At 38.0% G+C, this 14,723-nt stretch overlaps 1 protein-coding gene and 1 long non-coding RNA gene across 5 annotated transcripts in view; one reads left to right on the forward strand and one right to left on the reverse strand.

Annotated features, from left to right (window-relative positions):
* LOC143413570 (uncharacterized) overlaps positions 1-14,723 on the reverse strand; it is a 61,512-nt gene that overhangs the window by 44,537 nt on the left and 2,252 nt on the right. For both annotated transcript variants that reach the window (XR_013094174.1, XR_013094175.1), the window contains exon 3: positions 11,645-11,741. This is a non-coding gene — a long non-coding RNA (uncharacterized LOC143413570). The remainder of the gene's footprint in view (positions 1-11,644; positions 11,742-14,723) is intronic.
* LOC101468010 (netrin-G1) overlaps positions 1-14,723 on the forward strand; it is a 68,379-nt gene that overhangs the window by 17,435 nt on the left and 36,221 nt on the right. For all 3 annotated transcript variants that reach the window (XM_004555293.3, XM_004555292.3, XM_004555295.3), the window contains exon 3: positions 13,028-13,671. In XM_004555293.3, coding sequence (XP_004555350.1) covers positions 13,028-13,671 — 644 coding nt within the window. The remainder of the gene's footprint in view (positions 1-13,027; positions 13,672-14,723) is intronic.

A 14,723-nucleotide genomic window follows, 5' to 3' on the forward strand; every position in this document is an offset into this window, starting at 1 on the left:
AAGAATCATGCACTGAGTAATAGGGGTCAGACTTGAAAGACAGAAATGGTTAGGAGATGACAGGCAACTGTTGCAACCCACCTCCCCTTAGGAAACCCAGCCATCATGTTGTCAGGCCATATTGATCGCTGAGAAAGAATGAAAGAGACTGTGCTGTAAAGAGAGGGAGGAAGTGAGAGGTAGAGATGTAAAGTACAGAGGGGAAGAGTGTTCGTTTCCAAAAGTGGCTGGTGCGATTTTATCATGCTCAGTGAAATGGTGACATTTCAGTAATGTTTTATTCCTTACTTTGGCATTTCAAATTAATAAAAGCCTCTAATAACTATGCAGACTGAAAAGATGGAGGTTGAGTTGACACACTATGAGCTAACACACTGATGAACAATGCAGCAATTTCACTCTCACACTCGCCTCATTCTTGCTTTCACTCTTTCAATTTCATCCCAGTTTCTACCAATTTCTTAGAGATGGCCCCTGCATCCCATTGTGAACAGCTAAGGACTGAGTAGGTGTCTTTTGATTTTCTTCTCAATTAGAGTGCACCTAGAACCAGTGATCGATTTCTATCTGATTCCAAGCTGCTTATATGAAACAAATGAGTCAAATCAATAAAATATTGATTTCACGGCAGCTTATCAATGTATACTTAGCCTGTCAGCATTCTGAGGCAAGAATTGGATTACACTTTAATTCTAATTTAGTTTCAAAATACTTGCAAACTGTAGGGCCAAATAGGACTGAAAGTGAGTGCACTGATGCAAACAGTTGCCATTTTGTGGGTTTTATGTGGCAAATGTTAAACAGGACACAAGCCTCTTTACTCAGCAGAAGCAAGTTTACCTGGACTACAGAGTGAAAAATATGTTAATTCCAGTGGAATAATTTGTTTATGAGGTCAAATTACTTGGTATTAATAAGTTTGACTTTGGTGAACATGAACTTCCAGGGCTGAAAACATTTGAACATGCATTTAATGGCAAGAGGTAGATAAGAAGGTGTTACAGATTATACTCTATAGCTGGTATTAGTTCAGAATTATGCCTGAAACAATGGTTTATATGATCTCTTTAGGACTGTTTGGAGTCATTTACTTGCACTTTTGGATTAACTGATTAGATTTAGATCTAATATCAAGGTCATTGTGACCTTAAGTTTGTGGACCACTATTCTGAACCCTGATATGATTGCTCATGTCTGGACAGGTAAATACTGATTTCACTGACACAGGCATGCAAGTAAGACTTTGTATCATGTAAAAACAAAATGGCATTTAGCCAAAATGGAAAAAAAATAATTCATGCAAATAAAAGTTTGCTAGAAGGTGTAAATAAATCACTTCCAATCTCCAAATGTAAACACAACCTACTGTTTTGCATTGCTATGGAAACTTGAGGTGGGCTTCTATTATAAGCAAGTTTCATACTTAATATTTGTGTATAAGACATAAACACAAGATGTGCAAGATATCTGTGACTAAACTGGCAAACAAAGAGTATATGTGCTAAAAAGTATAATGTCAATATATGCAGTCACATAAGACAAAGGCTCAAAATGTAATTCTGTGGTTTTTCACGTCTTGCTGGGTTCTTACTATAGGTACAGAAAACAACTCTTCCAAAAATACTGTCAAAGTATTTGGACAATGATTTTTTTTGTAATTCTGCCTCTGTACAACACCAAAGTGCATTTTAAATTGAATAGTCAAAACGAGGTTGGACTAATCTAGTGACTTTTAGCTTTAATTCAACCGATTTAAAAATACTGCACTAATTATGTAAGAAATACAGGCAATTTTGTAAATTGTTCTCCATTTTTAGACGCTTAAAAATAACTGGACTTTTGAGCAGGTTTATGGCAAGTGAGGGCTGTTTTCTTCTTTCTTTCTTTCATGACAAATTAAGCAGATAAAAAATCTGGAGCTGATTCTTTCTCATGAACTTACATTTGGTAGCTGCCTATTGGAAATCTCAATATGAGGTCCAAAGAGCTGCTGGTGCATTTGAAAGAGGTCCATTATTAAAATGAAGAAAAAAATAAATCTATCAGAAAGATGACAAAAACTTGCTAATAGTGGTTAGAGTAGCAATCTGGTCCACCCTCAAAGAAAGTGAATCTACAGGCCTGCTCAACAACACCAACAAGCCTGAAAGATCACAGAAGACATCTCGAGTGGATGATCACAGAGTTTTTCCCTTGATTAAGAGAAACCACATCTCAGTGTCTAGCCAAGTCAAAAATAGTCCTGAGGAGGCAGATGTATCACTGATGACATCTACAATGGACAGACACCTCCAGCAATAGAAATACAGACAGTTTAGAAAAGGTGTAAACCACTGCTTAAACTCTATAAAAAGCTCTTAAAGGCAGTGCCCAGTTGTGGAAAATGATTCTTTGAACATATGAATGCAAGCTTTATGACATAGAATAAGGCCATATTAAAAAAAAAAAAAAAAAACAGTATTGTTGATCATTTTGAAAATAGTCAAAATTGTATTTTGAGGAAAAAGTTGAAATAATATTTTGAGAAAGACAAACTGCCATATTTGCTATACCCTTTACAAAAAAGCCTTGTGTAGTAGAGATAGTGGAACAAACTGATCAGCCGTCTTGTGATAAAACATACTTCCTCTTTATTGTGCAAGGGTGTAACCATCCTTGCATCTAGCCATGAACAGAAATTTAATTTTGTACAAATCCACTCTTCCAAGTTTGTGTGGTTTTTCTGACTGAGCCGCCGCAGCCGCAGATTTCTGCACCAGCTTTTCAGCATCCTTATACTCATCACCACAATATGTTTATGTGACAAAAGAAAAATTATTTCCTTCCTTGTTACTAAAGCTGATTCTGAAGTATGATTTCACTAACTTAGAGGGTATAGCATCTATGGCAGTTTGTCTTGAAACAACAATTGTAAACACTATCTCAACTTTTATCTCAAAATGATTGATAGTATTTTTTTAATGTGCCCCTAATACTCCTTTGTACTTTCACAAGAATGATGGCAAAAGTATGGATAGGGAAAGAAACAGCTCATAGTCTGAAGAATAGCATCAAACATAATGGAGACAGTGTTAGATCATGGATCTGTATGGCTGCCAGTGAAACTACTACTATTTATTTATTATGTGAGTGCTAATATAAATAGGAGAATGATTTTTGAAGAGTACAGGGCTATACAGTCTGTTCAGATTCAGCCAGATGGTGTAGAACTGATCACTGATTACTTCACAGTGCAAGTGGATAATGACCCAGAATAAACTGCCAAAGAAAAATAAGTTTTTCAAGGCAAAGAAATTGGATAGTTTGATCTTAACCCAGCAGAGTCTGTTTTTAGTGCTGAACACAAAAATGAAGATAGGCACTCATAAACAAGCGGAAACTGAAGATGGTTGCAGTAAAAACCCGGAGAAGCATCTCAAGGGAAGAAACTCAATATTTGGTGATGTCCATGATGTCCGCTATTTAAAATTATGTTAGTCTGTCCAGCCTGTCCAATTTACTTTTGCACGCTTGCTTACTTTATACAGAATCAAAACCTTTTAAATTTGAGTGGTGTTTTTTGTTTACACAGAAATATCTGACTGCATTAAGTGTTCTGTCTGACAGGTCTTGACAAGAGAAATATAAATTGTGCCATATAAGTAGGCAAAGAGATAGAAATCTACCAAAGAGAATTAAACATCTTCTATTAATCACTGAAACATCCACTCTTTATAGCATTGCTAAAGCTTTTTATTGAATTCTGACACAAGAGAGGATATATCCCACCCAAAGCAGATACCTACAAAGCACACACAGCAATACACAGATACACATGGGTGTATAAACATACACATCCACATATACAAGCAAAATCAGCCACACAAATACACAAGTACAAAACACATTAATTCACTTCTCCATACATAAATGCACAAATTTCATACACAGAATCAAGTGCTCACCTCCAACATCCCCCATGATAATAAGGCAGTGTTAAATATACCCCACTGGAACTCTGCCACATGGGATAGATAATGAGGCCAGGTGTTAATTAATGTGGAGTGCGTTTCTCCTAGTCTGTTGACACCCTGTGAATCCCAATCAAGACTGGGGCACTGGATCGTGGTGCGCTTGATTTGCCAAGCAGTGTACTTTAAAAGGCCAGACTGGCTGTGCTGCAACCCTCAAAGGGACTCCTTTGGCAAGAGCTGTGTTCCAAAGGGCGGAGTGTTTGGCATGTGGCAAATTGAAACACGAGCGCCGGGAGAAGTTTGTGTTTTCGTTTTGATCAAACGTCTGCACCAATAACACATTACAACACCCTCCGATATGTTGTTTGCATAACTATCTCATGCATAAGATTTTATCTGCAGTATGCGGTGTCATGCGTGACACTCAGAGGAACATACTGGTGTATTTGCACAGTTTTCTCAAATAACCATTGAGTATATGTCTTATTTATTATCTTTGACGGGTATAAAAACTCTTGCTATTACATTTGTCATGGGGCTAAATTTTTTGTCATGAGTTTAAGGACTGGCTAATCTTAATTTCCTGTTTTATTTTGAAAATATTTTATATCTTGTGTCTTTGGTGTCTTTTGTTCTTATCTTTGTTTTCTTGCCTTTTGTAATGTCTGCCCTAATTGTTTTCACTTGTGTGACATTGTCAGTTTCCCCTGAGAATGCATATATAGCCTAAGATCTATATATAAGACCTTTATATAGCCTCTTTCTCAGATTTTTTGTTTTCCATGTTCGGTTTTGTATATCAGTCTGTTTTTCCAACCTTGTGTCCTTGAGGGTTTTTTTCCCCTGCGTTATTTTTTTTTCCTTCGTTAGATTTAATATTTTTCTGCCATCTTTATGTAGCATCTTGAGTTCCTACCTTTTTGTAACTGGTAAATGGACTGGTTCTTATATAGTGCTGTGCTACTCTATCCGAGCACTCAAAGTGCTTTATACAACTTGCTTCATTCATCCATTTACACCCATTCATACAGGCATTCTTTCTTTGCTTTCTATGCAGTTAAGGGTTAAAGTGAGATTCAGAAGGTGGGGGAACCCTAATATCTGTGCAGTGGCTCAGCACAGGGGAAAAAAAAAAAAATCACAGTAATTTCTGTTGTGAGCTTCAGTAGATTTTCTTAGTCTGCAGGATATAATCAGCTGATGTGCTGCTGATTGTGGATTTACACATCAGAATCAAGCAAGATGTACACAGTTTGAGCAGTTATCATGCCTAATGTCCATCCCTTTCACTGACACTATACTGTTTATACTCACAGTATAAAGTTGGAATTCAGTCAGTTAATTTGAATTAATCAGCTTAATGCAAAATGATCTCTGCTACACTTGATGTAAACCTAAATCTGACCACGAGCACCACAGCCACTGTGAATTCTACTGCAAGCTAACCTGCTTATCCTGCACAAAACTATCCAGTATGTTCATGCAACATTTGAATAACACAGACATAGTATACTTAGTTTGTTTTGCAGGAGGTTTCACAATATGAAAATACATAATTTATCAAAACACATCCTATACAAAACCAATATGTGATTAAAATTATGACATCAGATATAAGCTTTAAATTTGCAGTTTATCGAGTGTTACTGAACAGGCCTTACCTTTAAATCTAACCTTTTTTCTTCCTCTCCTGTCCTGTCTGTCTTCCTACAGCTTCCTTAAAATTACCTGACAAAAATCCTCCTCCCTTCACATTTCCGTATCTTCTGTAGTGCTAGCCAGATGCAATGTAAGGAGTAGAAAGTAAAAAGTTGCTAGAAAAATAAATACTCAAGTAAAGTACAGATACCTGAAAATTCTATGTAAGTACAGTAACAAAGTATTTGTACTTCATTACTTCACATCTCTGAGGTTAAGTAATGGTTATATTAACTTTTTTTTTTTTATCTCCTCTGTAAAGCTCCTGCAATTTATAATAAGTATAATTTTACTGTTAAAAATATTTAGTTTAAACTATCCTATTGTCTTGTGTATTAAATGTACATGTTTTATATATAATTTAACTTATGTGTCGTCAGGTCAGTAACACCCATATCCCACCAACCTCAGAAATTATATGATAGCCAGCCCGCCCACACACACACACACACACACACACACACACACACACACACACACACACACACAGGTCGGATGTCCTTCATTCCTCTGAAGGTCAGAAGAATGAAAAGTCTGGCTCTGTTGTGAACCACTGCTGGCCCTGACTGCAGGTCATTAAAGCTCTATTGAGTTTCTGCCAAAGCTCTGACTCTACCAATATCTCACCATGGCTCATCTCAGCTGTCTTTTCTGTCCAATTTATACCAAGCCCTGAAAAGATCAACACCCAGCCTCTGTGCTCACTATACACATGTGCATTCCTGGATATCATCGTTTTGGCCTGTCGCCTGTGCATCATTACAAATGTATCATCCTCACTTAAAGCCAGGAACAGTATGAGTTCAGTTCAAAAGAGAGTTTTCCTGAGAGTTGAGAATTTATTGTCACATCTGATGGGCATCTTCTGATTTTGTCGAGTGGCGCTTCAGCTCAAATTATCGCCATTTTGGTTTTCTTGGATCAACTACCTGAACACTGAATCGCAGCCGAGTTACATCTTCAAACTGTCATTTGTCAGGGTTTCTCCTCCTCTGGTGCACCCCATGAATGAGGATGGGCATCCAATTGTGTGATAAAGGGGGTTTGGGCCAGCGACAGGTCTGCAGGTGTCATGCGGCAAGTCAGGAGGTGCAAGGCCGAGCAGGATGATGGGCTGATTAATCCAGCAACACCTCAGGTCCAATGGGAGAGATTTTGCTGCCACAGAGGTGCTGAGTCAAATAAGTTACTGAAGTCTCAGCACAAACTAGCGAGGCACACGCAGGTCACAGATTAATATTACCATAGGGTTCATATTGCACTTTTACTTCAATTTGTACATATAAACAAATACTGAAGCATCTTAAAAATTGTAGTTGCAGATTTCATGAATAAGAATGGAAACCACAGAATTATACTACAACAATCTCCAAAGTACCAAGAAGTCATGTTGTTGTGTATTTCAGGAAGCCCACAGGTTAGTCAGATTTACCGGGGAAGAAAAAGTGTGGGTGAGTGGAAAATTATCATAATATTATATTATCAAAATAATTATCAACCTCTATTAAAATTATTCAAAATCTTGCTAATTTAAACTTTTCCATTTTAAGTCCACTGCTATTTTCTATAAACCTCCAAATAATGCGGTTTAGATAATCTAGATAAACTCTTGTTTTTTCCCTTACCCCCTCAGATTTTATCATACAAATAGTGCTTCTGGTTGTCACATTTACTTTGGCCACCCACACTGCAAGAAAAAAATGCTTGCTGCATTTATATGCTTATTTTTGTTGCATTGAATCTGATGAAATTGCATTTTTGTTTTTTAACATAAATGCTTACTGAATCATTGTTATCAAGTTGTCAGTTTTAGCTAGAACTGAAAATGTGGTTTCTCTCCTTTTTTGTATAAATTTGTTCTCTACTCCATTTGTATAAGCATGCATACAGAGTATCATTGTAGACATGTATTATTTTGTATATGTAGGTGCTAATGTGGGTTAACACTCCATATGAAAACCCAAAGAAGTTGTTTGATTTAGTCTGACTCTTAGTAATAACTTGAAAAATATGACTTTATAAATGTCATCATTATGTCTTCCTTTTGTTTTTCTTAGTCAAGGTAAACTTAAGTGCACAAATTGCATCTCTCTTCATATCCTCTGAGCCTCTTTTTGCACCTAAAATTGAACACATTTATCACAGGGTAGTGTGTAAATTTAAATGAGACATCACCATGAAAAAAGTGAAGTCTAATTCACTTAATACACATTTACTATGCAAAGTGATATGTCTCCAAGCAATAGACAGACAAAGTAAACCAGCCAAAACATGTTAATGTTCAGTCTGAAAATAGTCTGAAATAATAAGCACGCCTTAAAGAAGATGACTGGAGTGCAAAACTATGCTGAGTTCAATATGTAATCTGTGCTTCAGGTCCAGAAATCTGTCAGCTAAACTGATTGGTTGGATTGCCTCTATCCGTTCTTCAGCAGTGGCTGTCACTGGCCACAGAATTTATCTTCCGAGCCACATCCTCTGTCAAACGGCACCTCAACAGGAGGTTGCACTTTGTCTATCTCACAGGCCATATGTCACTCATTTAAGCATCTGCCTCACACATGTGTGTGTGTGTGTGTGTGTGTGTGTGTGTGTGTGTGTGTGTGTGTGTGTGTGTGTGTGTGTGTGTGTGTGTGTGTGTGTGTGTGTGTGTGTGTAAAATGTGGGTCTCCCTCATAAATGGCTGTACAGTATAGGCTCCAGAGATTAGGACATCATTTGCTGTTCAGGCCTCCTTTCACTCTTTCACTAAGGCAGTGCCCCCGGACGGATCATCTAGCATCAATAGAAACTGTGCTCCGTTACACAGCAGCCATGAGGGTAACAGAGATGTCAGCAATGCCAATGAATGATGACCCATTAGACGCTCTTGCAGTGTTGTATGTTCTGTAATGTCAGTGGGTGTGAGATACATAGGAAGGTCATCAATCTATAACATGAACCTATATGTACTATGCAAGATAAAGATTTAATGAGAAATTATAGTGATAATATGGATTTGTAGATCTGCATGAAGAAGAAAATTTTCACATGACTCTATGCAGTTCTGTAAAAAAAAAAAAAAAAAAAAAAAAACACAAAGTATACTACCCCATGAGACAATGGTTTATAGAAACACTCTTAGCAGTGATAAGTTGAAGTAATTATTTTCTGTATGAGTTTTTCGGTCTCTTACATCATTGTGGAGTTATTTTACAACATGTCTTTAGTTCATTGTGATTTGTGGACTTTGTTTAAGGACAGCTTTTTTTATTCTCTACCACCACATTTCAATCAAGTTGAGGTCTGGACTTTGACTTTGTCATTGCAACATTTTGATTCTTTTCTTTTTCTTTCTTCAACCATCAGCTGAATGCTCTAGACGAGCAAACTATCAAAACCTCTGTCTGCAGAGAGTTTCTTGGACTTCATGCAGTTAAAATCAGCAGTCTGCAGTCTGCATTATTTTTTTTTTACTGTTTTTTCCATCTACAAAACTGTCAGGTTTTCAGAAAGTATTGCAGAGTGGTTGATAGGTCTGAGTATTTTCAAAAGCCACAGAAAATTAAGCTAGCTAATTTAGGGCTTTTTAAAATGGATAACTAAACAGTTACAAGCAAATAAAAGTTGGTTTCCACCTAAATTATTCTGTTTGAAGGAAAAATATGAACTCAGCTTTCAAATTATTTTGACCTGCAGGTCTAACAGTACTACTTGCTTGCACTGTTAATGTTCACTGTCTTTTTGTAACAATCAGTCAGTTACAATCATCTGACTGTGAAACCACTGGCATCACTGTGTGTCTGCAATCATCCTGTGTGCAGAGACCTCTTTTATAGAAGTGCTCCCACTTATTGATAATTAATTTATTAGCCGCACTGTTTAGGAGAACCTGGCTGCTATTTTTTAAATACTTATTTATCCAGGTAAAAAATCTCATTCAGATACAAATCTCATTTCCAAGAGAGACCTGGCAACTTAATTCCTGAAAGTAAGAATGTTTTTCACAAATCTGCATAGAGTCCTTGGAAAACTTTGCTTTTCACGTGACCATAAGGACCGTGCAAACATGTTGGCTACTATAATTCTTCTAATTTGACAATTAGTTTTGTCTAAATGCTTTCTGTCTGTTAAATGTGAAATAAATCTTCTTGTCTACTAAAATAAGGTGATATTTAAAAAAAAAAAAAAGAAACATGCTGCTTTAGCAAAAATGTGTTTTTAGTATTTCAAACATGCAGTGGAATTGATATTGTAGTCGAATCATATCATCACCATGAAACATTTTGGTTAGAAGTGGTGCCATTATTACTTCAATTATATTTTTGTGGCACCAGTTAATTTGTTTGGCCACATTTTTCATTTGATCAATATCTCATTTTAGTCCAAAACTCAGGGGTTTTTTTTCCCCAAATCCTCTGCTGACTACTTGCCCCTATGATCACAGGTAAAGGATCAAGTTGAGAGGGTTTATTGTTTTTTAATAGCTTCCCCCCCGGCATAGCGCTGTAGCCTTGGTCTTGAATGACCACAGAAGGTATTGATCTTCATAAGGCACTGTTTTTGTTGTTAAATAACCACCACAGGAAATCCGATGGAAGGTCCTGACCTTTGTCTAAGTCTTTCATTTCACCTAAACTGGGCTATATGAAAGCAGTGAAGTATGGTGGGGTTTACTGGTAGAAACTAAATACTGTACATGTCACTTCACGTTCAACTGGAAAAGAGACTTTAGATTATTGTTTGTTATTAATGATGGACAGGGCTTTTATGAAAGGTTTGTCCCCAGCCAGCTCCCAAATATGAATGGGCTGTTTGGTTAGAGTGATCACTTCCCCGAAGGCCTGAAAGTTGAGGCAGGCACTAAGAAAATGATTATGGATCAAATTTATGACTGCTTTCCACTGGTCTCCCAACACTTCTACTAGTGTGATGAAGCAAATTTCTCTCTTTTTAAAGCCTCTGTTCACTCTGTTTCTCACTGTTCTGCTGGGAAATTGTTTTTCTCATTAGCTACGGACGCCGTGGTCGGAGTTCTTCATATCGACTGTGAATAAGGCTGCCATTTCGGAAGATGCAAAAACAGCCACCCCACTGCTCCCCGAACCAAACCATGACAACAAATAAATCAAATATAGGTGAAAATTCATGGTCTTGAATGACAACAGGGAAATCACTCTCTTACAATATATTTCTCTCCCTCCCTCTCTCTCTAGGTAACATTAAGATTTGAGCTCTGAGCAGACCTCCAAGGCTGTTCAAGCACAAGTAGGGAATATAAGGAGCCTTAGCACACATCACTGGTAAACAGTTGACTCAAGTACAATTTATTGTCCCTGTGGCAGAACTCAGGCAGCCACCAACCTGCCTATTACTGCGCAACTCTCTCCTTCAAATCTCTCTTTCTCTGTGTTTCTACAGCCCGGCCTTTCAAGCTTTTGTGTTAGCTTTGTATGTGTGTGGGTGTGCATGGGCGTGAGAGGAGAATACTTTTAGCAGCTGAAGTCTTGCTTTAAAAAAGGTTACATTCACTTTCCCTCCCACTCTCTCTTATTCTTACAATCTGTGGTGGCAGCATAACCCTTATTACCCTCCTAATTGGATCATGCAATGCTCCTTTGAGTCAGCTGAGCAGGCCTAGTGACCCACAATCTTTCAGTCTTGTCATCAAATAGTTATCACTTTTAGCTGAGGAGTAAGGAACTGATAACATATCATAGTCTCACAGGAAATAATGCGGTCTCTGGAGAGCTATATCTAAAGCAGGGAAGTCATCCATACATTTTCCTGTGAAGAAGATAAAGCATCACTTTTTTTTCCCTCTTTGGGGAGGAGATATTTGATGCACTTACTCAAAAACAAAAAGCAGCTACTGGTCTTTTCAAATGAAATATAATAGCGTCTGCTTATCAGTATTCCTGGCAGTGATCTTCAGAGAAAGTGGCAGTCTGGGTTGAATGCACTACAATATTGGAGAGATAAGTGACTAATGTTGCAGATAGCACTTTTCTCACCTTTAGATAATTTTGCGTGTAGAGTGTTGGATGATTGCTGATTATCGAACCGCTTTACAGTTGATCTGAATCTCTTCAGCACTTAACCTCATTGTTCCTGCAGCAGAGGTGAGAGGAATGTCAATTGGAGTGTGTCTTCTGCTCTCTGGGCCTGTTTCAGCTCTCTCTGTTCCTCTCTTTGCCATCCACACACACACACACACACACACAAACAAACACATTCAGAGCTCTCTATCCCTCTCACTCACAAACAAACACACAGACATCAAGAGCTCCTCTTTTCCTCTCACAAACATGCTCACTCAAACATCCAGACTCACTATGGTACAGAGCAGACACAGGCCTATGAAAAATGCATGTCCCTTTGCGTGTTTCATAAGAAATACTCATCAGGATTCCATTCCCATCTCACCTGAAATACAACACAGGAATATCAATTACGAAAGCAATTTGGGTGGCAGTTTAGGCAGGGAATTCGTGCAGCTAGAATATGGCATCCACAGTGTCATCTTAGTGAGAGGGTCACTGTCTCCTGGAGCAGATTATAAAATACACATTGGCCCTGAATGTGATAGAATGTTACTGAGTACAGCAGTGGGATCGTGAGCCAACAAGGCAATGTAAAAGTAAATAACTTTTCAAGTTAAAGTACCTCAACCTGTGGGATATTTTTGGATGAGAATATTGCTCAATGTTGCCTTATAACTGTTTTGTAAGTTGTGGCATTTCTACTGAATACTTTATGAAAAACTAAATATTTACCTACCGTTTTGACAAGTCACTTGCCAAGCTTTCTTTTCTAAAACCACAAAGGGCAGCTTTTAAACTGTCAAGTACATAGTAGAAAACAATTTCTGTGCAAAGGTAAACTGGCACGTTAAAATGTTTCAGTATTGGCTGCATTTCTAATGTTTTACTGCTGCTTTGATCAGTTCTGATCAAATCCATGTGCTGTAGCATTGCCTGCCTGCCTGCCTGTTTAGCTGAGGGAGTTGCTCCCTGATAGATTGTACAGGTGTTAAAAGGGAAGCAGTGTATAAAGAAGTGCATTTTCAACATACCTTGCACACTGAACGCTTGTCAGCGAATTGTGAAATCTTAATTCACTCTCATGAATAGGTCGTGCAGTTTTAACTTTCTTTTGGTAAATTTGATGTTGCATTCATTTTTATGCTACAGTTGTCTTGTGCTTTTCACTAAAATTATTACAGATACTGAAGTTTTCTTGCACATGTTAAAGAGCTCACATCATCGCTCAATGGGCATTTTTAAAGTAATACATTTTTAAGAATATACTTTTAAATACTGGATTGCATCACATACAGAATGGGGCAAAAACAAACATGTTAATCGATACTTGTATCTTTTTTTGTTTTTTTATAGGAGAATCCTTATATGTGCAACAATGAATGTGATGCTGCCACTGAGGAGCTGGCTCATCCTCCAGAGTTGATGTTTGACATTGAGGGTCGCAACCCGACAACTTTTTGGCAATCAACGTCATGGAAGAAATACCCAAAGCCTCTGCAGGTCAACATCACGCTGTCATGGAACAAGACAATTGAGCTGACTGATGACATCGTACTCACATTCGAGTCAGGCCGACCAGAACAGATGGTCCTGGAAAAATCACTCGACTACGGCCGGACCTGGACCCCTTACCAGTTCTACGCCACTGACTGCCTGGACGCTTTCACCATGGAGCCCAAGACAGCGAATGACCTCACCCAGCAGACCTTGCTGGACATCATTTGTACCGAGGACTACTCTAGAGGGTACGTGTGGAAGAATGACAAGACAGTACGTTTTGAGATAAAGGACCGCTTTGCATTGTTTGCTGGGCCTCGACTACACAACATGGCCTCACTATATGGCCAGTTGGATACCACCAAGAACCTGAGAGACTTCTTCACAATCACTGATCTAAGGATTAGGCTGCTGAAGCCAGCCACTGGAGCCACCATGGTAGATGAGAACAACCTATCTAGATACTTCTACGCAATCTCTGACATCAAAGTGCAGGGCAGGTAAGCTCTTTTACATATGGTAATGTTCAGTAGTAATAGTTTCCTCAGAAAGTATTCAGATTCTTAGCATTTTTGCACTTCAGCTGTTTTTTTCCACGTTGAGCAGATTTTTACCTGCTTTATTAAGATGGACTTGCAAAGATGAGCATTTTGGGGGTCAATATTTTACTCCCAGTCTAAACAACTTAGCCACGATGAAGAAGTAGTAGTAGTCTTTGGACTCTTTGATTTGTGGCTGATTTCATTCCCGTGGCACATCTGAGCATTCTCCCTGTCCTTGCTATTGAGGTTCACCACCATGTTTCACTGTAAAGGTATTTGCCCTTAGGCTGTTCAACAGACATAGTATTCGACAGCAGGGTTCAGAACAGTCGGTCTCATCAGGACATAGAATCTTTTCCTTTATATTTTACTTTAAATTCTGTTTGTCAACTCAGATGTGAGCTTTCATGTGTTTCTTGGTTCATTATATTTAGCATTTCTAGTATAAAGGTTTGACTGATGAACAACGGCAGAGTTGGTTGACAACCAACTCCATAAAAAGGTCTGGTCATTCCAAACCTCCCTTATTTCAGAGTCACTGAGATGACAGATTTATGGAAACTGAAACTTTAGAAATGATTTTACACTGCTGATCCACACCGTGTCACAGTTTTAACAGAAAGGTCTGCAGAGAGTTTCTTGGACCTTGTGTCAGTTAAAATCAGTCCTGGCTGGCAGTGTCCATTATTGTCAATTACATCTGCAAAAATTTAAAATCATCTTTCCATGTCATCATTATGAGCTATTGATTTTTTTTAAACTACGTAAATTTCCATCTACAAAACTGTCAGGTTTTCAGAAAGTACTGCAGAGTGTTTGATAGGTCTCAATATTTTTGAAAGCCACAGAAAAGATAGCTAATTTAGGGCTTTTTAAAATGGATAAGTAAACAGTTACAAGCACGTAAAAGTTGTTTTCCCCCTAAATCATTCTGTTTGAACAAAAACTATGAGCTTATCATATATATGCATGCATGCATGCGCGCACACACACACACACACCCCTTAATA

Source organism: Maylandia zebra, linkage group LG18, assembly GCF_041146795.1.
Source record: "Maylandia zebra isolate NMK-2024a linkage group LG18, Mzebra_GT3a, whole genome shotgun sequence".
Lineage (NCBI taxonomy): Eukaryota > Metazoa > Chordata > Actinopteri > Cichliformes > Cichlidae > Maylandia > Maylandia zebra.